Raw genomic sequence first — 26,873 nt, forward strand, 5'->3', positions numbered from 1 at the left:
AACGTCTTCCAAAGCATTAAATTGCTTGTTCTTAAGTGGTTCTTTAAATTTTATTGGGCTCTTGTAAGGATTTTTTTTTTAAATTTATTCATGCATGTTCTTGTGAATCACTCTTTAGCCCAAAAGAGAATAAAGCATGTAAAGCAACTTACTATTTGGATTCCAGTACTCTTCACTATTTTTTGCTTAACCAGTCCCATTCCCCTCTTTTGTCATGACATCTTCTGCCATTTATACAGAATAGCTCAAAAACGCTGTCCAACTTTTGGGATAGAAAGGGTTTTTTTGTTTGTTTGTTTGGGGTTTTTTTGGGTTTTTTTGGTTTTTTTTTGTTTGGTTTTTTTTGTTTGTTTGTTTTGTTTTGTGTTTTTTAATAGCAAAGTACTTTGTTTTATTGGAAGGCATAACTCATAAGGTAGGGATTGAAGTGTGAATATAATTTGGGTTAAAAAAACATAGAACCATATAATAGAATCTTCTGAGTTGGAAGGAACCCACAAGGGCCATTCAAGTCCAATTCTTTTCCCTGTACATGACAACTCCAAGAGTCACGCCATGTTCCTGAGAGCATTGTCCAAATGATTTTTGAGCTCTGATAGTCTTGGTTCTGTGACCACTTCCCTGAGGTCTCTGTTCCGGCTTTATGTCATTTGTTTGAGTCCTGTTACTGCTCAAAAGAGTGACAAGATTGGTACCTGCCCCTCTGCTTCTGCTCATGAAGTTGTAACTGCAATGAGGTCTCCTCTCAGTCTCCTCTTCTCCAGGCTGAACAGACCAAGTGACCTCAGCCACTTCTCATATGAGGAATTTCCCTGTAGATGCTTCCCCATCCTCATGTCCCTAAAGAGACTATTTTAGTTAGGTTTCTCAAAGATGAACTGGACAGTCATCATATACCTAACACAGCAGTCCAGATATATAGAAATAGAACATGTGAGCATAGCTAGAATTTCTTGAGAATGCAGCCATGACAGTCTGATAAAATTGCAGAGGGTATTACAGAACATAACTACTGATGCATAAGCTTATTTTTAATGATATTGGTCTTTAAAATCAGTCATACTGTCTCTTTAAATGCTGAAGGGAAGTTGGGTAGACAAAGGTCAGTATCATTAACATCTAGATTGGCTGAATATCTCTGTACCACAGCGGAAAGTGTTATATCTATGCATGTCTGTATGCATAGATATGCATATATTTATCTATTACAGCTGTCACAGTGACCTATATTCATCTATAACATATGTTAGATATTCTCAGTATTCTGCAAAATGTATAATTAATATGTCTTCAAACAGTGTAGCTGCTCATGCAAGAGGGATTCATATTACTAAGTGCCTATTTACATCTGGAAATAGATGGTTTCCATTCATAATGAAGTAATAATGAAGGACAAGTATGTGTAGTATATGAAAAACTAATAAATAAATATTAAGACCTGGAGTAATGGCACAAAGCAACAATCTTATACAATTCCTTTCATTTCTCATGAAAATAAATATATGAGCTGTGAAACTATAATTCAAACAACTAATCCATTGTGGTGTGGATGATTATTTTTAAGTCATTTAGTTTCCCTTCTGAATGACCCAAGGAATCTTCACTTAAATCAGCTGAAAAAGGCAGCAGTGCAAGGAAATTTTTGATTACACTTTTAATTTCACAAACTAACCTACAAATGACTTCAAAATTGCTGGTAACACTACAGTATTACTAACCACCTACACGTTTTTATTGAAAGAGTGTAGCTACAATGCATTAGTTAATGACTACGCCGTGCTTGCCAGATCACATTCACACTCATAGCAACTGTAAGTGCCAGGGTTTCAAGGGCCCTGGAATAACACCACCAATTAAAACCAGCCTCTTTTGTTGCATTTTTCCAAAACAAATACATTAATAAAGAGAAGAAAACCCCAAAACACTCAAATTGTATTGGCTTTTCTACTGAAAATTAAATCAATTTTGTATGCCTTTGCTGTGTTACAGTATAAGTCTTCGGAAATATTGAAATATGTGCTTGTATATTTTAAGTATATTTAAAATAGCAATGATTTAACATGTTTTTACTAATGAATCACTTTCCCTTAAAATTAGTAATTGACTATTGCTCTTTAGCAACAAAAATAAATTAATATTCAATAAAAGTTAAACATCAAAACTGGTCAATTACTCCATCACACTCTCTTACCAGTCGTATATACGTATTTTACATAAGAAAAATGAATGATGTGTAAAGTGATAAACATCACACCATTTGCCTCTTGGATTAGAAAATATGCAATTACTATAAAGTTGAGAAGGTTTTTGCTTTTTCCCACTTTTTTTAAATGAATGAATCATTTATAACTGATGTTTTTGCAAGATATGAGCATGTCTTCAATAGTTAACTCCATAACACTATTTAACAAATCCAGATATGGAATAGACTAGTTCAGTACAGTAAAGTAAAAGATAAAGTAAAAAAGATAAAGTAAAAGAATTAAGTTATTCAACCTTTCTCAATGAATTTAAACACCTTCTTTACATCTTGAAGGCAACAGTGATCTAATCTAAAAGAGTAGTGGAGCATATCACCAAGTGAGCCTAAAGAATCCTTCCCCTAAATGGTAGACACACAGAATTTCATTTCAAGTTTTGTACTGAAAATGACATTTTTGTGTGGTTTTCAGAGTGAAGAACTTAAAAATCATCATACATATGCTGGGAATCTTTGAGCATGAAGTACTTAGATGACAGTTCAATAATGCAGATTTGTTTAAAATAATAGGTGAGTTGTTTCATGCAGATAGAACTATATCTTACTAAATAGTAAGATTACATTAACTTGCAGGAGTGTACTTCTGACATGAATCTCCTAATCACCTCCACTTGAAATACTTGTGAAGACATTTTGGAGCACAAGGATGGGATGCCTTTGGAATGGAATGAAACAAATCCAGTAACAAATGGGCATTCAGCCCATTGACCACAAAAGTCCAGAGCAACAGCCATGGAACTACCCACAGTAAACTCTGTGTTCTCAGCACCAGTTCTGGATCTTCACATCCAGATCTCTTCCTACTGGGCTGTATAATATTTCACCATGGAGCTACAAAGACAGATAAAGGTATAAAATATATATATGTATATATACAGGTATGAACAAGAAAATGTCTTTCTACTTTATCACAAAGGTGTCCATGTGTAACTAAATAATTTTTGTGTGGTTTTTGTTGTTGGTGGTGGGTTTTTTTGTTTGTTTTCTTCACAGTTTTTGCTTGTTTGTTTTTTGGGGGTGGGTTTTGTGCTGATATAGCATAGGATTTATATTGAAAAGCTTTTTGCCAAAGCTGAAAAATTTTCAAACTGTCCTGAACAGTTAAAGATTTGTTTATGTCTTTGTCTATTAGTGTCTTTCAAGATGGGAACAAACTCCAAAGTTTTTAATGTTTTGGAAAAGGTTTTTTATATATTTTCCTTTCCTTGTCACAAGTAAATATGTCCTAAGTTTAGTTGCTTATGTTGTTATCATGTCTAGATGGATTCTCTGTAGCACACAGGCCTTCACCTCGCAACCACAGGATAAAGACATTTAACATGCAATGCACAGTGAAAAAAGGTAAGTATTCTATTATTATTTTCCTTTTCCCTACTTATCTTAACATCTATTTACCTGGATTAGTATGAAAAGGGATAAAGCATTACACTAAGAAATTATTCAACTCGTTCCTATTTCTAGGTTTACTTTCATGGGTTTTAGACTGCAAGTATAATTCCTTATTTTTTTCCTCATCTACTTAATTCATCTTTCCTCCCCCTTCTCCTCCTGTTGAAGACAAACAGAGCAAGTGTATGCATGAAACCATAAAAAATTCATTGCAAAGGCAAATATTTGAAAGAAAACAGAATATTCATTATTTACATAATATAATTTTCAAATTTTATTCAGAGAACCTCCCTTCTTATGCATGGATTTCTCCTTAGGAAAAAGGAAAAAAAACCAAAAAAACAAACATAAAATCTGAGAAAAAGAAAAAGATAAATCCATAAGATAAGCACAATAAAACGAACACCTAGTTTCTGGACAAGTCTAGGTCAAACCTGAAGACATTTTTGCATAAGGTTATTTCTTAAGATAGGACACTTTTTCTTCCAAAAGATTAGATTGCCTTTCCAGAAAGTGAAGCTTAATAAGATATTTACTTTAATGAAGAAACTCCTGGATTTCATGGGCATACCATACAGATATTCTTAAAAAGACAGTCAAAATGCATCATCTGCACTTCAAGATATGCTAATTTTCAAAATGGCATGCGACTCATAATACTTCCCAGTCAATATTTGGTGATTGTTTGGAGGAAGAAAAACTGATTAGTGAACAGAAATGACTTTACTTTTAGAAATCTTTCCTTAGAATTGTGCTTTTAAAAGCTCATTTAAGTTATACCAAAAAAAAAAAAAAAAAAGGAATGTATATGCATGCAATTGGTATTTTTATCTAATTACTGTAACAACATAATGCACTGTAAAAATGAGACATGAAAATTAAAAATACCCTTCCCCTTTGAAAAATATTATGTGCAGATACATAAGAAAAACTGATAAATCTCCCAAAAGATATAAGTATTCTCTTAGCAACAAGGACAACTGAGATCCGTCTCACACGAGAGGCTGGATTTGTGGGAATCAGCTAAATTTAGGTGTCTGAGATTCCTCTATACACAATGTCAATTCAGCCAATATAGTTTGGAAAACTATGCCTCTCACATTAGACACATCTACTACACATTCATCAAACACAACTCTCTCGGTGTCTATTCTCAGTTATGCTAATTAAGGTCTCCACTGACTACACTTGGAGACTACTCAGACTGATTCACATCTATCTCCAACTCACATCTGAATGTAACCTCTTGATACATCACGAGGTTACACACATGGCACCTGCACTCATACCTTTCTGAATGAATCTGAACCTAAACCTCACTTCTATTGTGTAACCATTAGCAATGCCAAGTAAGAAATGTCCTGGGGTACCCAAGCTGTTCAGACGTGGATGTCAAACAGGAAAGAAGGGAGTGCAATTAACAAGAAGTAGGTATTCAACCTAGTAGGTAGGTATAACATTGGCATTATTTGAGCCCTATGTATATAAATTGCAGAGCTAAATTGAATCCAATATATCTTTGTGTGAGTTTTGTGTTTGAACTCCTATTACACTCAACAAAATTGACTCTAGAGTGAAATTTAGCAAACCTGGTATAAGTTCCTAGTTTAAATGAAAGTTTCTGTGCTCAGTAAATTAAAAAGGGAGCTTAGACACTTAGGATAAAGATTTAGATTTCTGCCAGTAAGCATCCAAATTCAGAGTATGTAATATGAAGCTGAGTTCATCATTGATTTCTGGAACTAACAGGGGTATTAATTGATTACTTTCCACAGCCTTCATTCATAACCTGTGGTGGCATAAAGGCATGTCTTTACAAGATTTACTTGACCCATTTCAGATATTTACCTCAGGAGCTAAACTAGAGAAGAAACTATTAACCTGGATAGTACCTATTTGCGTTTGATTTCTGTACTGTGTATAGTACTATACCACATAGGCTACCATAAATTTACAAGTTTATACTTGATTTACCTTAGAGAATACAGATTTTTCTTTCTTTTTTTTTTTCTCCCATTTGTATTGCACAGTCTATGCAAGACAAATTTAATTAACTTCTAGGATTTCAGAATCATAGAATGGTTAAACTTGGAAGAGAAGTCTGAAGAGGGTTCATCCACAGCTTCCTGCTCAACTCAGGGAGTTATCATGACTCAGCTGGAAAAATGTCCTGTTTAATTTCCAAAATATCCATGAAAATTCCACAATCTCTCTGGGAAACTTGGTGTAGAGTTCTATTGTTCTGATAGCAAGAAAATGTGGTAAGGCTTTTTTTTTTTCTATGTTTAAAGAAAATTTCTCTGTACTTCAGTTTGCCCCCAGTGTCCCTTCTTTGATTTGGTACACTACTGAGAAAAGTCTGGCTCTGTCTCTACTCTCCTTCCTGCACCACATCAGGTATTTGCGCACATTAATTAGATCCTTCCTAAGCCTTTCCCCTCTCCAGGATGAACAGTCACATTTTTCTCAGCACCTCCCCATGTGACAGATGCTCTAATACCTTAATAATCTTTCTGGCCCTTTTCTGGACTCAGTCCATATTTCCATTTCCCTTCCATACTTGAAAAACCAGCACTGGGCTTGGCATTTCAAATGTGTCTCACCAGTGCTGAGTAGAGAGAAAGGAACTTTCCCATCAGCTTACTGGCAGCATCTTTTCTATTGCAGCTCAGGAGACTGATTTCGTTTCTTCAAGGGTGTCTGTCTGGCTCATGGCTAATTTGCTATCCACCAGGACTCCCAGTTCTCTCACTGCAAAACTATTTTCTAGTTGTCAGCCTCAGGTCTGTGTGGGTGCAATGAGGTTATTCTTCCTGCATTAAGTTATTCCTCTCATTGCAGCCATCAAAAATTTTAATTCTACTTAAAATATGTAACCATTTAAAGGCTGAAATTAGTAATGCCATGCTAAATTCAACACTTTATTCTCACAAATATAATCTTTATTTTTGTCAACTTGCCATTGGGAATAGGAGGTGCACTACTAAGACTCCACTAGTAAAAGAATATGTTACATTGTGAAATTAGTTGTAATTTGAAGGTAACAAGGAGTCACAGCTGTCACAACAGTAACTTTGTATTGTTGTGACTGAAGTCACAACAATAACTTCCATTGAATTTCAGAAACAGCAGCCTCGAAAATATCAAACAAATATTTCTGCTATAATCACACTATCACACTTTCAGAAGGTGAATTATGTTGAACAGTTAGGCGATAGAGCACCTAGAATGATAAAAAAAAAAATCAAATATATTTCATGATGATTAAAGATATATGTGTTCAGTCGTGCTTTTGCCTTTAATTTCCCATGGAAAATCTTTAAATACTAGAAAAATCTGTTGTTGTTCTATCGCTAAAAAGTATTGTTAAACATCATGCTCATCAGGCAGAAAAAAACGCCACTCAGATCAAAGCAATGACTGATAAAGAGAAAAACTGATTTTAAAACTCTGCAATTTAGAAGACACGTTTTATTTTTCTTGTTCTGAATCTATATATATATATATATTACTGGACATACATTGGACCAATGTGAACATACAGAGAGGAAAAAAGATGCATAAGAACAAAATGTTGCAACATTCGAAATACTATGAATTAACCTGTGATACAGATTCAAGAAGACTTGAGCACTCCATCTGAACTACAGACACCAAAACCCTTTTTTATCAAATAAAAGCCTGATTCAATTGAAGTCAGTAAGCAATGTAGTACTATTTCCTCTGTCACTGAAGGTCATTAAATCAAGAAATCATTATGCAGCATATGCTGTAGATACCAGCAGAAGACACATGCTTTTTTTAGGTTATTGGCTAGGATTTCTGATCTGTATTGTGTGCAGGATGCTGTACTAGTCAAAAAAGTCCCTTGGGCCTCAAAATATACTTTCACTTCTGGAAGTCAGACTTTATATTGACAAAGGGTGGTAAAGTCACACAGAAAAGAGGTAGAAACTAAAAATAAATGCTTTTAGACTGAGAATACAACACCAGCTTTAATATTCTTGTGGGTTAACCTTGGCTGCTGCCAGGTGCACACCAAGCTGCTCCATCACTCCCCCTTCTCAGCAAGACGGGAAGAAAATGAGATTAAAAAGCTCATGGGTTGAGATAAGGACAGGGAGATCACTCACTAGTTACCATCACTGGCAGAACTGACTCAGCCTGGGGAAGATAAATTTATATTATCATCAATAGAAACTTGAGTAGGATTGTGAGAAACAAAAAACAAAAAAAAAAAAAAAAAACCAAACCCAAAACTAAAAACAACTTTCCCACTACCCAACCCTTCTTTCTTCCCAGGCTGAAATTAATTTTTTTCTTACTCTCCTCTTTTGACTCCTCCCCACCTTGCCCCTGCCACTAAGTGGTGTTAATGGATATGAAAAGAAGTTGCAGTCAGTCGGTAAAACTTTGTATCTGCCGCTCCTTTCTCATCATACTCTTACTCTGGCCAACACAGAGTCCTTTCCCAGCGATACATGGGTCCCTTCCACAGCATGTGAGCCTTCAAGACAAGACTTCTCCAGAGGGGGCTCTCCAGGGGCCACAGTTCCTACTCCTGCATGTGCCCTTCATGGACTGCAACTTCCTTCAGGGAGGGCATACCTACCTGTTCCAGGGTGGGGTCCTCCACGGGCCACTGGGGGCACCACCTTCTCCACAAGCTGAGGAGGAATCTATTTGCTGTCTGAATGTTCTCTGTCTCCTTCACCATGGACCTTAGTGTCTGCAGGTTTGCTTCTCTCACATTTTCCTTATTCCTCCCCAGCTGCTGTGCAGCTTTGGGAAGTAATGAATCTGTTTTAGAGCCACTGAAAACTGGCCCTGTCAAACATGGGGAGCAGCCTCTAGTGTCTTCTCAAAGAGGCACACTCTGCAGCCCCCCTGCCCACAACCTTGCCATGAACACCCATATAAAACATGTAATCAAACACCAGTGGAAATAAATCACTGGACTATTTTATTATTGGAATATTTTAAAACCTCAGTTTGATTTAAGGAAAGTTGTGTGAAACACAAAGCATTGTGCTGTGCTAGAGGTTTGACTGGATAATGGTATAACATTGAAACTTTAAAAAGTCTGTGAATATCTGCAGTAGATCTGGGCTTTTGGTTATATGAAGAAAGGCCTTTTGAGTAGAAAATACTTACAGGAGAAAAATTAATCTTAATTCCTTAAATCCTTTGTTTTAACCTGGCAAAAGCATCTGATGTTTTAAACTGCCCTTGGTATCATCAGTGACGGCGGCCAAAGGCACCAGCTTTCATCTCATGTGCAAGCTTCCCCTTTCTTTAATCCTCTAACCTTTGTCATAGTCCCGCTGCTCCATGTGGCCTTTTCATCTCACTGCTGAGGATCTGCAAGTGCTCCTCTCAGGCAGCAGCAGCTAGGAAGTTTTGGAAAGTTATCTGTTCCTCTTGGAGAAGCAATGAGACAAGTTCCCCTCCTACTGTTCAATGGTTATGGCCCCCTGATTTACACTCCAATTAGCTTTGGTGTGTGGGGGAAAAGAAAGTAGAATAGAAACAGATGTAGCACAGTGGCTTTTCTGAACCAAGACAATTTTTAAGTCCTCACTGCAATGAGGCATCAAAGAGATGTAAAGAGATAGTAATCTTCTTATGCCTCTCAGATTTTATTTATCTTTTTAAAGTCATAAGTGCATGGGCTAAGATTGAATTCAGACTTCAGACTATATTATAGCTCTTCTGTAGGCTAATTCGCCAACCTGACTCCAGTTTTTCTTACTCCTGCTTGCCTGTAGCTAAATGTGACAGTGTTAGATTCTGTGTGAGGTATGAACTCGTGTTTAATGAAATGGAGGCTATGACTCAAAGGCAAATGTTCCTATTTTAGTTCTTATAGTCTCATATTATGAAAACATAAGAATAACTGTGGACAGCAAATTATCTAGATCTAGGCATTAATACAGTAGCATTTCTTTCTGCACCTGAGGCTGTTTAGCTATGGACTACTCCAGTATTGCCAAAGAAGAAACTTTGGAGACAGCAAAATGAAAGACAGGATTTAGCAGAGGGTATGCCCTCAAGGTTAAACCATCATCACCCACTGGGTGTAATGATAGTGACACTGTAAAACCAAAGCTCTTTGCAGGAGAGGCTTAGCCTCTCCACATGGGACACTATCATATGACCAAGTGTAATACAAGGCAGTCTTGCCATTACTCTGAACTTTAATCATAATTAAGCCACTGCCGCAGAGATATTCCTACTTATTACTGGAATTAGAGAACCATTTAACACCCCTGACATTACTTGACTAAATTGCCATAGTATTAGGTTTATTAAAAAGTGTGAACTCAGGTATTTATCAGCCAAATTTAACTACACAGATTTTATTGCACTGGAAATAAAAAAGCTATCCACAAACATTATTACTGAAAGACAGCATTATAACATTACTTCCAAGAATTGCTTTGGAAGTAACATAGGATATAATAGAAGTTCTATTTAATTTTGCTAAATAAAAACATGATCTTGAAACTGGTGGGTATGTTACAATTTTTGCTACAGCTCCATGTGTTTATGAAACTATTACTTTGTTGATCTATATTGATTCTACTTATTAATGAGGTGTAGAAATTAGGCAAACATTTACTTAGCTTCGTAAACATGTATCAGAAGATATAAATATTATATTTCTGTCTGGCTTTGAACCATTGGAATTATTTCATAGATTCATCCACAGTGTGCAGTAGCCTTTCTCCCTACAGCAATTCTAACACTCCACTAAATATATGCTATTCCTCTTTATCTCTTTGAAGAAAAATGAATCACATCCACAGCTTGCAGCTATCAAAATGTGATTTATCAAGCATTTTCATGAAAATGCATTTTTCCCCTTCCTTACACTAGGAGGCACATTTTTACTTCGTAGTGTTCTATTCCACAGCTCTGCTGCAAGCACCTCTTAGATATGTTAACAATTCCAGTCCACATTTAAGTCCCTGACAACCTTTGCTAAACCACAGTGAAAGAAGAATTCTTCACTAATAAGGTGGATCTTTTTTACTACGTTGATGAGAACCACACTTATAGAAATGAAAAATAACAGTCTGCAAGTAACTGTTGGAGAAGAAAAGCACAGGGTTTTTTTGAGCAGTACCTGAAGAAATAATTAATATTAAAATACATAAGAGAGCTGTACAGTTTTAATGCAACTGATGATACAGATGTTTGTGTTAAAAGTGCACTTCTTAATATGTACATTTAAAACCATTAGGAAGCAGGAATTTTGATAAATGAAAGATATTTTAAAGAAGTATAAGTAAATTCAATTTCACCTTTTTTTGTTTTCAAATTGACTTTTTTTTTTTTTTTTTTTTTTACATTCTGAAGGAACTGGAATGCTTTCTAAATTCTTATGTGATATGCTAAAAGTTAAAAAACTTGTTTCAGAGGATAGATCTTTGGAATATATTCCTTTTTGTAGGAATCAAGTGTATCAAGCTGCAAATGAGACAAAGGTGAAGTATAAGGAGTTCAAACTCCTCTGACCATCAATAATACTGATCAATTTACAATAGGGAAATGCAAAATATATCTTAGCAAAATGAATACAACCCTCAAAGTAATAGAGCTAAATAAAGAAGACAGGTTTCAGTGATGTGAACTGGGACTTATATCTCATTATGAAAGACTTCATATTTCTATCTTGTTGCCTTTCTCTCACAGCTACAATCACAGCATGTGTCTGACAATGTTAATATTTGGCTTCTCTCTTCATTTCAGTTTCACCTGGTGTGAGAGATTTGTGTTTTCAGATTAACTAGATGAATGTACTCTCACTGTGTGTGTTTATTTCATTAAATCATTTAATTGTAGTTCTTGGGTCTCTGTAGAAGCTAACAAATGCAAGTAAATATGTCAGTAAGGTTTCTCTTTTGTGTAAAAAGTTAGCAAGATTTTTACATTTCCGCCTTCTCCCCTCCCCCTCTCCCTCCTACCCTCAGGGTTTGAAGACCTGAGCCTTGGATTTCAGGCTTTGAAGACCTGAGCCTTGGTTACTCTTCAAATATAATTAAAATAGCAACATTATGTTGAGAAACAATGGCTGTATTTTTATTCACATAACTTCGCAGTGTACAGCAATAACCCATACAATTCACTGAGCATTAAAGTCATTAACCAAAATTGCTCTCAGCATGAGGCAAGAACTTTACTATCAAGATTAACATCGCATTCTCATGATCTGAAGCAAAGTTTTACTTAGAATGAACTTTCATGAAAACACAGTCGAACAAATCTGAATTTTTGATGTAGAGGTCATTTGCAAATTTTCCCAAAAACTGTTCTTTCTCTTCAGTTGAAGCATTTAGAACAAAAATATTGTTATGCAACACCTATCATCCAAAACTGCTAGCAGTACATGTAGATGGTAATACTACAACTCTCCACTAGGGCTTTATTCCTTTATAGTTGTATCTTTCACCTTAGCATGTCCTATTATCATAACCAGCAATCCCTTAGACAGCCACTGAAACAAAACTATCCCTACAGTTAAATACAGCTAAGGAACATTTCACTGCAATAGAACTAGAAATTCAGCTTAGGAGTGTCAAGGAATACAATGTTCAAACGATACTACATATTTTAACCATAAACACATGTAAATACCCACAAAGTAACTTTGGCTAATACCAGACAGCATTTTTCTCTTCCGAAAATTGCCACAGGATCTTCAGTAACCATAAACTGCTTTAAACCTTATTTCACATCTCATTAAAACTTGTGCCTACAGTAGCAAAATAACTTTTGATACAGTGCTTAGGCAATAGCTTGATACTGAATACAATATAGAAGTTAAATCCATCTAATGAACAACATTACTCCCATCCTGGCCTGGATTTTTCTAGGAAAATTTCTGTCACGTTATTGACCATAAAATTCCTTTCTTAGTTTGTGAGATTTGGTGAGATACAGAGTGTACTGTTTCAATATCTGGTAAAAAACAAAACAAAACAAAAAAAACCCCCTATACTTCAATACTTCACTAATAGTTAGTATCACTTGATGGTTAGATTTTCATAAATTTGACACAAATTTAGCATCCCTAAGGCTAAATTAGGTGTAACCACAAACACATTAAAACTTTTCATATAGCTTTTAAGAACACTTACTCATTCTGACTAATATTATATTAGTGTCTATATTAGGCATGAATAGATGATCATGATTAATATACTGTGTTTGCACAATGTGTTTAACACAAAATTTCTAAAACTGCACTTTTAATAACTTGCTATGAAGTTTACTAAGACCTTTTCTCCTAACTCTCCTGAAGGACTTTTATGCTGCCTTTTGAAGAGATTCACAATTCAGAGTCTGTGAAGCCAATGCAACAATGCCAACATTCAATGTTGCCTTAAAAACTCCTCTCTGATGTTGTTAAATCTTTCACCAGTCTCATATGTGGTCAGAGAATTAACCAGATAATTCCACTTAAGCTCCTCGCTTGCTTAAGCAGACATACATTCTTGCTCCAGAGTCAATCCATTCATAGTTGCTATTCTTTTATCACTCTCTGTATTTATACAGATTAAGGGTTTATCATCATAGTTCCAAAAACATTTCTGTTTTGGTAAAGAGAAGAAAATGAAGGTATCATATCCAGGGGAGAAAAATTAAAAAAAAAAAAAAGAAAAGTAAAAGGAAAATAGAGGAAAAGAAACCCGAATGCAACTCTCAGTAAACATTTCAAATTGTTTCTTTGCAGAGTTTCATCCAACACAACCTCTTGGTCTTCCTATATACATATGAGAAAAATATTTCCAAAGTCAATATTCCACAGTTCGTGTTGTCATCTGCCATGATGTAAATGTCATCATTCAGATCCAGCTCTGCCCAAATGAGGAGATGGACCTTAATATTGTTCATGAGATCCCAAGGTCACCTTCTCTCCTGGTTTGTACAGGCCCAGTGACAAATTAATCATCTATACAAAAGGGAGAAATGCCAAAGACAGAAACTATTTCTTATTTCTATATTCCTGGGATGCAAGAGGACTCAGGTTCAATTACCTTCCAAAAGCACAGATAGATTTTTAACCTTTGTCTCACATTCTAGACAAAAACCAAAAAACTTAAGAGCAGTGCTACTTCCCCCTCTCTGTGCAATGTCAAAATACTAGTCACCCTATTAGTTAAGATCTTGCTTCAGTTTTAAGTGCTCTCACAAAAACACAGCAATAAAGTAAATGTATTATAGAGGAGGACAGACGAGAAAGGTAGAAGTTCCCAAATCAAATAGTTCATCCTTAATATTGGTACAAAAATCCCTATCTGACAGTTCCAATACATCATGCCATTCCAAGTTAACAAAGAAACCCTGTGATTCTTAATGTTAGATTGTAAGGCTGTTAAGAAATTTGGGTTCTTTCAATTTTTCAGTGCTTCACTGATTTACTGACTTCCTTGTTAGTCTAAAAGACAGTGCAACCTCCATGTCCTTGAACTTAAACTGATATTTAGAATTACTTTCCTAAAACAAAGTCTAAAGCTAACTAGCTACAGCACTGCAAACATCAGGAAAAATTTGCTACCTTGTAGGACAACCTTCTCCCCTGCTATTATTACTTACTGTGCAATTAGTATGATGCCATTTATTCTACTGGATATACTTTTCTTTCCATAGTCAAATTACAACATGAGGCACTTCAGGCAAACTACATAATTTCCAAACAATCCTTATGAGCTAATATGAACAAATTTTCATGCACGTGCTTATAAACATCTCTACCATTGCAAAGCTCAAAGAAATGAAAAAGAAAGTACCAAGTTAGCAAAGCAACTCAGATAAGCAGGGCCATGATGGTGACTCACCCGAGTTGGGGTCAGAATTGCCATCAGCTTCAGTCCTCTTGTCCGGTGAAGCCTGGTCGTAGAATTCGTCCTGCGGCTGAACCAGAGGGAGAGGGTGTGAGATCAGGGTTCCACCACCCACTGGCTCGTGGTCTCCCAGACCACTGTCACTGCAGCTTTCCTGGGAGCCATCGGGGAGGTGAAATGTAACACGGCGCTGGGACTACAAAGAAGAGCACAGGACACACTGATTAGTGCTCTTCTTTTCAGTTATCTTGATTTTTATTTTTTTTTAACTTTTGACATACAAATAGATCCCTGGGAATGCTTATAAAGCAATTGTTATTATCAAGTTTGCTTGCTGTTTGCTTGTGGGTTGGTTTGTCTTTTTTTTTTTTTTTTTCTGGCTTCCTTTTGGATGGGAAATTGGCAAATGGAAGAGCCAAATTTCAAAGGTCTATATGTGCTCATCTGTGAAGTAAACTTCTAAGAAATTGATCAGTGGAAAATTAGGTATATTTTTCATTATTTGCAAAACACAATCTATTAAAAATCCTCTCTCTGAGAAGCAGAAACCATTAGAAAATATGTTATGAAAAGCAAATGACATGAAAAATGCAATAAGTATATATTTCTGAGGTTAAAAACTGCATTATCATTATTCAAACTGGAAAAAAAGACATCCACCAAGCTAAAGAAACCCATAAAAATGGTCGTCATCTTTCAGGTATAGTAGCATAAATAAATAACTGTCTATATTTAACTGATAGCAGTCATGTACCTAAAATGTATAATTAGGATTGATAATATATGTGTGAATCCACAGTGGTCAGCAAAGAATCACAAAATATGACAGAATAAACAATTATCAATTTGGTAGGAGAAATAAAAACAAAACAGCACAGAGATTTTACAAAAAACACAGGGACTGAGAGACAGAATTACACATTTTACTGAACTTCTTAAAAAAATAAACATTTAGCCATTTGAAAAGGAAAAAAAAACCCTTCAGTGTACACTTGGATTAGTTAACTGTTATTGATTTTGAACCTCTCTCATCTGGAGAAATAATCTGACTTTTGAATTGTGGCTACAGAATGATACAGTGATTCCCCAAGAGCTTCAGAGCTGATAGCACCACTGCAAATTGTTTAGCAACCATGACTGTTGGATGAAAGGAATATTACAGGTCTTCATGGATCAAAATACTGCATCTTTGAAGGATTGGAAGAAACTAGTTTAAGAGTACCTCAAGAGAGTGATTGAATTAAGTTAAGCACATGTTCCCACAAAAAAAAATTGGCAGCTTCAGTGGTCTGGTTTGCTACATTAATTTAGGATAAAATAGAGATTCACAAAGTTTTTCTTAAGCATAGTAACTGTTTAGTTTAATGGTTATTTCTCATCAATATTAGTAATCTGAAATTTATGGGGTATATCTAAGCTAATGATTCAAGATTTCTACAGAGCCAGAAGAGAAGGAAATATTTGGAAAATATTGCAACAGGTATCTTCCACTAGTTAACACTTTTTAAAATAGTTAAAATCAGGTGTCCTGTATCCATCCTGAAACAGCATCAGGCCCTAACTTTCCCTTTTTTGTCTCTCCTTTTTTCATTTTTCTTTTAATGAGAAAAACCTCAAGTTAATAATACTGACTGTATGTTGCTTATTAAAGACTATTTGTTAATGGTAATTGCTACCATTTTATATGATGATCAATATAATCTGCCAGGTTTCTTTTTATTCATCTCCCTTGGGTGGATATAGTTGATTAAGTCAACTTTACATTACTGTGTTTTTCAGTATAGAAGTAAATGTAATACTATTTGCTCTTGGCTGTGATTTTATAATTAGTATTTTGCTTTTAAGTTCCTTTTCTAGCTTTAGGATTAGAATCCAACTGTAGAAAACCAAATAGATCCTCTGAGTCATTGGATGTATTCACTACATCAACGGAGAACCTAACTCTATATATGTCACTAAGAAAAGCTTCAGCTCACACTTTGTTACTTTTTCTTATAACTTTTTTTCTTTCAACAATTTCTTCCCCTTCAATATGAGCACAATAGAAATGTAGCTAACTACACAACTTAAAATCTTCTCTTTCTGAAACTACTTTCAGAAAGATAAAATTGGAGATTGTTTTTCCAAACTAAGAATTTATGTCACTAGCAAAGTCAGCAAGTGGAAAACTGTGGTGGTTCATCTCCCTATCCCCACCCCCTCCCCAGGTCGCACTGTGATGTGAGAAAAGGAGATTGCTTTTATTTGTTTTAAACCTAAAAGACTCTATAAGAAGACATTAATGACTGAGAAAATTAAGCCCTAAAAAAGGGGAGGAGATGACAAATTCAGTTTTAAGACCTGCAAAATAATAAAACCCCTATAACTAATTAACCACTTAAACAAATAGAAGAATGCATAATTACAAAAATGTCCTATTTCATAAGTTATATAGTAAAAGTACTGATCTTGGATAACAAAAATTCCTCATACTAGCCAAAATCTGCTCTCACTCTATACTGACAGTGACAGAGACCAGTTAGTCAGTAAAATGACCTGAGCCTAACGCTTATACTGGCAATTTCTTTGCTATTAATTTTTAAATCCATACTTTAAATTACGAGAGAAAAGTATATTTGCTTGCCTTTCTGAGCCACTGTAGCAGAGTGATCTGCTTTGGAATTTGGTCAACTCAAATAATGCCCTATATTGCAAGCTATCAGTGATGGGCTGTGAGGTGCTGTCATGTGCTGATTTTGGCATTGAATTATGATAAAAGTAGTCTGGCTCACCAACTCCAAATGAAGATCCTGATAGTGAGGCACAGATTTGACAGATGAGCTGCTAAGGAGACCTGGAGACATATGACTGGCAGTCAATCACTATACACTGCAGAAGTCCAGTCCCCTTTCACACAGTTGGGTTCCTCTCATGTATTCCTTCCTGGAGTGTATGAAGTTTTCTCCCTTGAACTAGGGAAACCCCTTCAAGGAGGGGTTGAGGCTGAGTGAAAGAGATCTGCCCATGAGCATTGTTGTAGCGAGTTATATCAATCTTTACTTCATAATGGTTTCCTTTTTGCGAGCTTTATCTAATAGCTTTGATATAGTGCACTGTACCTACACTATACAGTCTAGTAGTTTTAGCTTTTACATTCTGTAGTAAATAAATCTGATTGAGATCCTTTGTCTAATAATTTGTCATCTAAATAATAAATTAAGTCATCTTTATATAAATGTACCTGATTTGCCATGATTAATCCAGTGGGACAAAGTTACTTAAACCATTGACAAAGTCTGGGGTTAAGACTGGATTCAGTGACAGCTAAATTCCTCTATGAGAAGTTTAGAAAGCACGGGGGGGCCTTTCTGCATCCCATGACTCAACAGCAGGACTTCTTTAATAAATTTTCTCTGAAGTTTCCATTCTCCATCACAACAGCTGCCCACTAAGGAATCCACAAATCATTACAAAGGGTTATAAAAAAATCTAAGGGTCATGTAAACAGTGACCCAGTTCCAGAGATGATGGATGGACAACATGCAGTCCATAAAGAAACTTTAGATTAAGTTATGATATCAAAACAATGAGGGGAGCAAGCCTTCTGCAAAAAAGAGACTCCAAGCAAATGTTTAAGCTTGGGCATACCAGTAATTGAAAAGACTCCCCTCAGTGTACTGAGAACTTAAAAATGTCAAGTAATGTGATATGTGGGCACTGCCTCCACTGCCTGCTCCAGAACCCTTCTGCCTGGTTGTTGGAGCCTGGGATCTCTAGGCTAGGAAAGCTGCTGCAGTACTAAGACTGAGCAGACACACACACGGACACTGATTCGGTCACAGCTGCGGCTACACAGCCTCAGATAAGGCTCTGGCCCCAGCAGCCCCCCCATTCAGGACTCACACCAGGCACAGTCACACAGGGACACATCCCCTCCTCCTCTTGGGCTGTCACAGACAGAAAGTCACAAGTGCAGCACACACCTCACACTCTCAGGTTCACAAGCACCTAGCATCACCACAAGCCCTCTGCCTGCCCAGAACCCCTGCCCAGATCCCAGTCTCCCTTACTGACCCCACAGGTCTCCAGCTCACCAGCTGGTCTCACTGGGGACTCACTGCCCACATGCAGCACTCACACACTTGTCCCACTGGCAGGCCACACTCATGGGTCTCCCCCAAATACCAGCATTTTCCCATTGCTTCTCAAATACCCTCACCCAGACCTGGAGCCTCCTACTCCTGTCTGGTTCAGCTTGGAGTTTGCCAGTGAATTCACACCAACACAGCATGCATATATAGCTTGGGCAAGTTACACAGACTGTCCACCAGAAGCACATATCACAGGATGTTATGCATGGTCCAGATCTAGTACTGAGCCCCTCACTGGTTGTTCACTGAATTTCTTGTCACCACTACAACAGAGACAGGAACTCTTCTTTCAGAAGAAAATCCAACATGCTTAAACTATGCTCATGTTTATCTACTCGCTCATGCAACAAAATCCAGGTTTGAATTTATTTTTACCTAAAGACAGATTCAAGTTATTTTGAGTAATGAGGTTTATAGTTGTTACAACACTGGGACTAATGATAACAAGTAATTACAATTTTAATTACACTACAACATACGTGGGATTATATACAGCATGAGGTAAGGTTATGGTTCAAGTCCCAGCACTTGGCCAAAACTCACATCCAAAATCTGTGACATATTCAATCATGAACAAGCATTTGGTGGGGAGGAAAAGGGGTCTTCTTCAGGTCCTGAAAAAAATTCAGTCCTTATTTTTAATCAGGAAATATCACCTCACTGTTATGTGAAACCCAAAACTGAAAGGAGAATTCAATCAAAGCAATATAATTTTACCTGTGTCAAAGCACCTTCAATACATAATTCAGAACAATTAGACTTAGTCAGGTTTTTGAACATGGGCTGAGTTTAAAATTCAGGAAAACAATCAGGAATCATTCTCCTTTAATCACCTATTGCAGCAGATTCCATGAAGCTCATCTAGGTGAAGCATGACTTTGCACTCACTCACAAGAGAAACACCATCTCAGATGGTGATAATGGATAGCAAACTCCTGTGCTGAAAATAGGACAGTTCAAGTGTAGTAGCAACACTTCCCCCCCCCCCCCCCCCCCCCCCCCCCGCCCCCCCTCCCCCCCCCAACCCTGTTTTCGGACCAGGTGGTCAGCCAGCCAACACTTTTTTAACATAGTAACAACCAAATTATATCAAATCAAAGACACATGAAGCTGGTCTGGCTCCTTTTTTCCTGCTACAACAAAGTCAAATAGATGCCTAGTACGTTCTAACAACTGTAATTTGTGAAATTATGGAATATAAGTAATAGCTGTGGTACTTGAAAATGCCAATAAAAATAGCAACACAAACTCTGGTGTAGAGATGAGGAATGGATGGCAGAGGATGGGGACACTCTAATCTTACTGATAAAGTACAAAAAAGTAGAACTTGTATTTGACATAGCATATTACATTTTTCTTTGTTAATATATTTTATTTGGAGATACTGAAACCACTTAAAATTGTGTTGCATCTTGTCATTTTTCTTTCCACATACTCTCCTATTCTATTTTTCTCATTCCTTCTTAATATTAGTAATTCAGTGGTGCCTAATGACAGGACAGGTAATCATGGGCACAAACTGAAACACTGGAGGTTCTGAACATCAAAAAACTTTTTTTTTTTAAACTGGAAGGGTGACTGAGCACTGGCACAAGTGGTGTAGATACACTGTGTAGTCTCTCTCCTTGGGGATATTCAAAAGCCATCTGGACACAGCTCTGGACAAGCAGCTGTAATTATCCCTGCTTGACCAGGGAGTTGACCAGACACCCTCTAGAGGCCCTGTCCAACCTCAGCCATTCTGTGATTCTGTCAACTCTAACTGGAAATAAAAGAAAATATTAAAGTATTTGATGCAATTGCATATTTTCCCAGAGCTGAAAACATAATTTTGTACTGAAGTACTTTATTTTTGACAATCTTAGCTGTATAAAATGTATTCTTCTTAGCTGTATAAAATGTATTCTGATACTACAATTTCTAATTTCATCATACAAATCTATGTCATTGGAAAAGTTGCATAGAGCATTATATTTACAATATTGAAGTCCTTACATAAGCAAAAGAATTGGTAGAAATTGTACCTCAGTACGGATTCTAGAAAAGGTACACCAATACTAGAGAGCTTAAAGCATTACTTATGAGACTAAACTTTTTCACTGCTGCCCTATTTTCCCAGAAGCACTCATACATGGGTAGAAAGTGGGCTGCAAATAATGTAAGGTATTTTGTTGACCTCAGTGCTAAAAACCTGAAGTACAGGAAAAATCATGCCATGTGATATCAAGTGTTTGAAATGTCCTGTGGCCGGTGAGTTATGAGCTATGTGGAAACAGAACTTTAATGTAGGAAATGCAAGTATTAAATTTCAAAATTGTTCCGTTCTTTCCATTGTGCACTAGCTTCTAAAATGCATTTTATTTCCAATTATGTACTTGAATCATACAGCAAGTTACAGAAATCAGTATTAAGAAGAGATTTACCTTCTTTTTTACTCCAAAAATCAAACCTTCAAGCTTTGTACAACTATTGTATTGTTTTTGCTAATCAGGGATCCCAGAAATAATTATACTATTGTTCCATTGCTGAATGTCTCACAGGGACAAATTTGGCTACAGATCCTATCCATTGTTACAAACCAAGCTGTAATTAAAAAAACATTTCTACACTGTGTAGCTGGAAATAGAACCTGCTGAATTTTAACCAGCTGAGTTGCATTTTGAGTTTACAAATTAGGTACTTTAAACTTCTTCACTCAATAGAGTTGTGAATGAAAAGCCTTGATTTCTCTCCTTGATTTTCCAAACAGGGAGAAGCCACTAAAATATCCAGTTCACAGCAAGTCAAATTAAACTTTACAGAATGGGATGTAGGTCTGCATATCAGAATATGTATTCCAGCATATTTTTTAATTGTCATTGAAATATTTTATTTCGGATATGGAGGTTTTAATCAACAAAAACTATTTTCCTTTCTTTTCTGAGGTATTATGGCATACTTTTCTGAGCTATTATGCTATACAAAGAAATATTATGAAGGAAAAACCACTTCAAAGAAAACATTCTGGGAATATTTTCTTTATGGAAAGATTGTTGATATGGAGCCTTAAAAGTGAAACTTGAACAAACAATTTACCATTATTATGGAAAATAAACAGAAGAATCTGTACCTTACATAATTTACTGAAGTTTCACTTGTGAATAAAGACGTCAGAGGAGAAGGATATTAAAATAAAATCAAGTGCAAACAGTAGACAAATACCCTAAAAAGCACATGGGATGATTAAATGATGATTGCATGATGATTATTGAAAAGATACTGTTTGTGAACAAGTTTAAGAAGATGTTGTAAAGACACAAGAAAGATCTGTGCTTAATTCCAAATGTCTTTGTAGAAGCTTTCTGTTTCATAAAGTTTGTTCCTTCCAGGATCAAAACAAAGATTCCTATTTCATGTACTACAACATGGATTTTTTGTTTTTTTAAATTATTTTTTGAGATCAATCCTGTGAATGAAGGCCAAGTCACAAAAACAGATTAGTAACCGTTTTAACAAAACATATCTATGTTTATATTTGCTCCACAGAAAGAACTGGCAAGGTCTTTGAATTAACATATGGTTGCTGTATCACTTTGTTTTACAAATAAACAATGATTTGTTATATATTGCAGTTCTGATTGACTTAGTAAAAGGCCCCTTAAATATACAATCCACATTCTGTTCCAGTTTGGAAAGATCAGTCAAGGACTGTTGTAGTGTATCTCACAAGAAGGCCACTAAACACATCAAACAGGGCTTTGTATAACTCAGCTCACTGATACACACCTTCTTTCATGTTTCACTGACCTTTGTAAAAAAATGTAAATTTGAGATAAAATCAATCTACTTTCTTATTAAAAGACACTTTTGCTCTTCCCTGATAAGCTTGGTTCAAGTCTGTGTTATTACAAATTGTGCAGTCGATCCCTGCAATTTGCTAAGAGAAATAGAGTTATTTTTTCTTGGCTGCTTCTAAACTAAACTTCCTCATGCAGTCCCCATGGTAGTCCTTATTCAAGGATCCTGCTTGCAGGGGATAATCCATTCTCCATGCTCATCTTGATATCTTAGCCACAGAACCAAGATAATGGAGATAGATAGGGTTTTGGCCAATCTTTCAAGCTAAACTAAGAATGAAAAAAGAAAAAGCAATTGATACAGCCTCTTCATACTACTTCTTCATACCATGCTATCCATATAAATAGCTGGAGTGCCTCAGTATATACTTCTTTTTCCCCTTAAGGTAACAATGTTGGTATTGACTTCAGAATGTAAATTGTTGCTATACCAGACAATAATTTGATTTCTTCTGCTCAATTTCTCAGTACTAAAATTTCATAGAAATCTGAAAATTACACTGCAATGTATTAAAAGGAAACATAAATATAATTACCTATTATATCTGTCTTGCTACTAAAGCTGCACAGAACTGGCCTTTTCATAAAGGAGAAAACCACTAATAATTACAGTCTGACACATGACTAGGTAGGAATTGACAGTGAGATGGTCCCAGGCACATTTAAACATGGAAAACAAAGAGCCTGTCTGGCTGGAGAGTTGTGTTAGTTTTTCAGAGACAGTGAATGAAGAAAAACCTGCAGTCAAATCTTGTGGTTTCCATTAACTTTTCAGGCAATATCACATTCTTCCCATATTTATGTGGTGATTTCCTTTATTTTATTTAATGAAACTATAGTCTTCATAAATTCTTCCTGCATTTTTTAGGTTTTTTGGGGGGTTGGGTTTTTTCTTTTTTGTTTGGTTTGGTTTGGTTTTGCTCTTAATTTAGACATTCAAAAGACTGACAAACCTTTAACTAAAGACACTAGACACAGGATTATCATATGTTTTAAGTTTTGTCTTCCTAATATCCACCTAAAAGGAAAATAGTCCTTTTCTTAATAAGCATTGCTATTTACTTAAAATCATCTTGACTGCAAGGTAAATTTGACATAACGGGAAAGCTAAGTGTTAAATTTAATGTAGTCTATATCAGAGTCTTATTCAACTTTGGAGTCTGGTAAAACATTAATAAATGTTGAACATTTTAAATATTAGCCCCCATCCTCCTGAATTAATTGTCTGAGATATAGAAAATCAGTTCTAAGCCTACAATTATGAAAATTAATATCTCAGATACATGCAGGAAAGGAAAATGGAGAGAAAAAATGGAAAGTTCTGTTCAATACAACATAAAGGAAAATAGCCATGTGTGTGGCCAGTAGAAAACTAAGCTCATTTTCAGAAATATTATTCACCCAAATGACTAGACATTAGTAAACCATGTTAGCTTGACATATTTATTACATATTTTTGCCAGAAATTCTGTGGGAAAAAAAGCCTGAGAAAGGGTTCATTAAAAATGGAACAAATTTGTATATACCTATTAAAAATTAAAAATCAATGGAGGAGGAAAGGCAGCTCTAATCAACATTCATGCCATCCTAAAAGATATATAATTGTACAATAACAGTACCATGACTTTTTTGGAAAGCCTGTACTCAATCATTGACTATAGATGACAAGGTAAACTTAGGGCATGTATTAGAAGATGTAACACAGATTAATTCCTTTGACAACTCTGTTGTTATAACCCTTGACATTAGAGAGACATGAAGTTCAGAGATTTCAAATTTAAATCCCCCAAATTAACCTACCTAGATCCTGCATTATGTTCATGACTGACTGACTTTAGATATTCAGTACTTAAAATTTTAGCTGTGTTTAAAGAAAATATTTAAGATGCAAGACTCTGAAGTAATAGATCTCACTGACAAAAAGATACTACACTGACTTACATATAAACATTTTAGTTGCAATAGAATTGTATTTTATGTGATCTTAAGAATTCAAAGACTTCAGCAATCTTCATTTTATTTATTTAGTTTTATTTTGGTGATGAGGTACTTGTAGCATGACAGATAATGCACATTACAAGTGCACTCATTTGAAGAAGCATTTCAGAAGCACTGTACTAATTACAATAACCAGAGTAACTTCTCTACACTCTGAGAAGTTTTACATTAGTAAAAGCATGTGCTGATCAATAATGCATATGAAGTACTAAATGCAGAAACAGCTGTTGCTAAGATTTAACAAGTTAAATTATAATAATATATTTACCCTGATTTACATTCTGTAAAACTCATCCAGCTTCCATAATGTGAACAGTATAATAAACCTTCAGGGACTTACTTTAACCTATAAATCACATTTTTAAATGTGAGAAGGAACAATTGAGAATATTTCCTGTCTCAGGTCTGTATATTATCTGGAGGCTGCTTATAAAAGTAACCCTATTATTTTCATATATGAAAAAATTGACTACTATATTTGCATTTACATGTATAATTTTAACATAAATTATATTTATAGTATTTAATGAGTTACAGAAGTGTTACATCAACTAAGGCTTATTAATTATATTGAGTAAACTGATACATGTAGTGTGTCAACAATCATTACTGATGCCGCATCTTACTCTTGAAGCCTAAAATTACTGTGCTACAAAAGTACTGTGTATTTAAGTTTCCATTCCTGTTAGTAACTACAGCACATATGCAGAGTTCTGCAGTGTCAGGTAGCAGGAAAATTTACAGTGATCTTCAGCAAAAAGACAGATGTTATAAAAACCCCTTTAGTATTGTGTTCCATTAACATTCTTTAGTATCACATATAACCTTGGAAATCAAGCAGGACATGGATCTTGTGTGAAGGTAGCAATCTTTTGTCTGGGGTGATGCAGCCCTTGCTCTATATAAGAATTAATCTGTGATTTGAATGCTTTCATTTTAATAATGCATGTAAAAGGAAGAAAAACGTACTTTAAAATCTTCAAACTTAACAACAAATGACTAATGTCCACTAGGAAGTTTGTACCAAAGGGCTTTAAAGGTAGTGACTGTCTTAAACTGAAAGAAAAAGGTGGGGGGGGGGAAAGAAAATCTGAAGGCCTGTAAATGATCACACTCTAAACTAACTGGTGTTCATAGTGACATCATGATGGAAATCTTCCACTTTTATTATTTATGTGAGTTTGAGAAAATTCAATTAAGATTATATGGATCCTCAATAAAAAAGGACTAAAAAAACGCAGAAAAAAATCAGAATACTTATAAAGACTCTAAGGATATTTTGTATTAACATGGGAACAGGAGGAGGGAAGGGAAGGAGGCTCTCAATTTAAGGATGTTGTTGGAGAATAGTAATTTAGGACATTGCTTCCTGAACTAGCAGTGGCATGTATGGGTATCTGTCACTGTCAACTCACTGGGTTACAATTAACTCTGAGTCAGCAGTCGTGTCTTCTCCTACAAGCACAGAAAGCAGAAACAGCAGCAGCACTGCTCTTTGAGGACAAGAACGGTTGCATGCTATGATTCTAGAAAGCAGCTGTACATCTATTAACACAAGGAGCACTAGAGCTGTCACATTAGATAAATGAATCCACATTGGAAAAACTGAGAGTGGACATGATTGTCAAGGATAATATGGTTAAGCTAGCTCATCCTGGGAGAGATGCAATTTCTAGAATATTTTAATTTTGAAACTAATGTTATTATCCCAATTGATTTCACACACTATAAGCTAATTAAAACACCTTTGTTAACATATCTGCATCTCTAATAGAAAAAGAAGTAGACAGTAATGTATTTCCACCATAAAACCATGTTTTCTTACTTGGGACAGGATGTCCTTGAGAACTGCTTTCCGACCAACAGTTTTCTGAATTTATTTTAGGATTTCTTCTTTGATTGGTTTTTTGGTTTTTTTGCGGGGGCTGGTTTTTTTTACTTTTTTGTTGTTGCTTTTTTGGTGAGGTTTTGTTTTTGTTCTGTTTGTTTGTTTTTTTTTGTTTTGTTTTGTTGGGTTTTTTTATTTTTATTTTATTTTATTTTATTTTATTTTATTTTATTTTATTTTATTTTATTTTATTTTATTTTATTTTATTTTATTTTATTTTAAACTCCCAAAGCCAAAGCTTTGGAGTTTTCATTTTGCATATGCAACCATGTGATAGAGAAAATTAAAATGTAAAAAAAAAAAAATCCCCAGCTTTTCACTTAGGATTCTCCAGGGAACAACACATATTTAAAACGCTGACTGCAAACTTCTCTTCCAGCACATACAACACAAATGTATATCTGCCTTGGACTATCTTATAATGTCAAAGCTTGAAAATTTAAATCCACAGATCATGCTAGTATTTTCAGTGGCTGAATGTTTTTTGGGGTTTTGTGTGTTTCTTTGATAAGGGGCCTTTCA

At 35.5% G+C, this 26,873-nt stretch overlaps 1 protein-coding gene across 5 annotated transcripts in view; it reads right to left on the reverse strand.

The window, feature by feature from the left end:
- PCDH9 (protocadherin 9) overlaps nucleotides 1-26,873 on the reverse strand; it is a 671,353-nt gene that overhangs the window by 218,096 nt on the left and 426,384 nt on the right. For 2 of the 5 annotated variants that reach the window (XM_039714628.1, XM_039714627.1), the window contains one exon: nucleotides 14,494-14,695. In XM_039714628.1, coding sequence (XP_039570562.1) covers nucleotides 14,494-14,695 — 202 coding nt within the window. Of the gene's footprint in view, nucleotides 1-13,509; nucleotides 13,608-14,445; nucleotides 14,696-26,873 lie in introns of those variants that run through there. The other 3 variants (XM_039714631.1, XM_039714629.1, XM_039714630.1) reach the window with 3 other exon arrangements.

This window comes from Passer montanus, unplaced genomic scaffold (assembly GCF_014805655.1).
Source record: "Passer montanus isolate IOZ18808 unplaced genomic scaffold, ASM1480565v1 scaffold30, whole genome shotgun sequence".
In the NCBI taxonomy this organism is placed as follows: domain Eukaryota; kingdom Metazoa; phylum Chordata; class Aves; order Passeriformes; family Passeridae; genus Passer; species Passer montanus.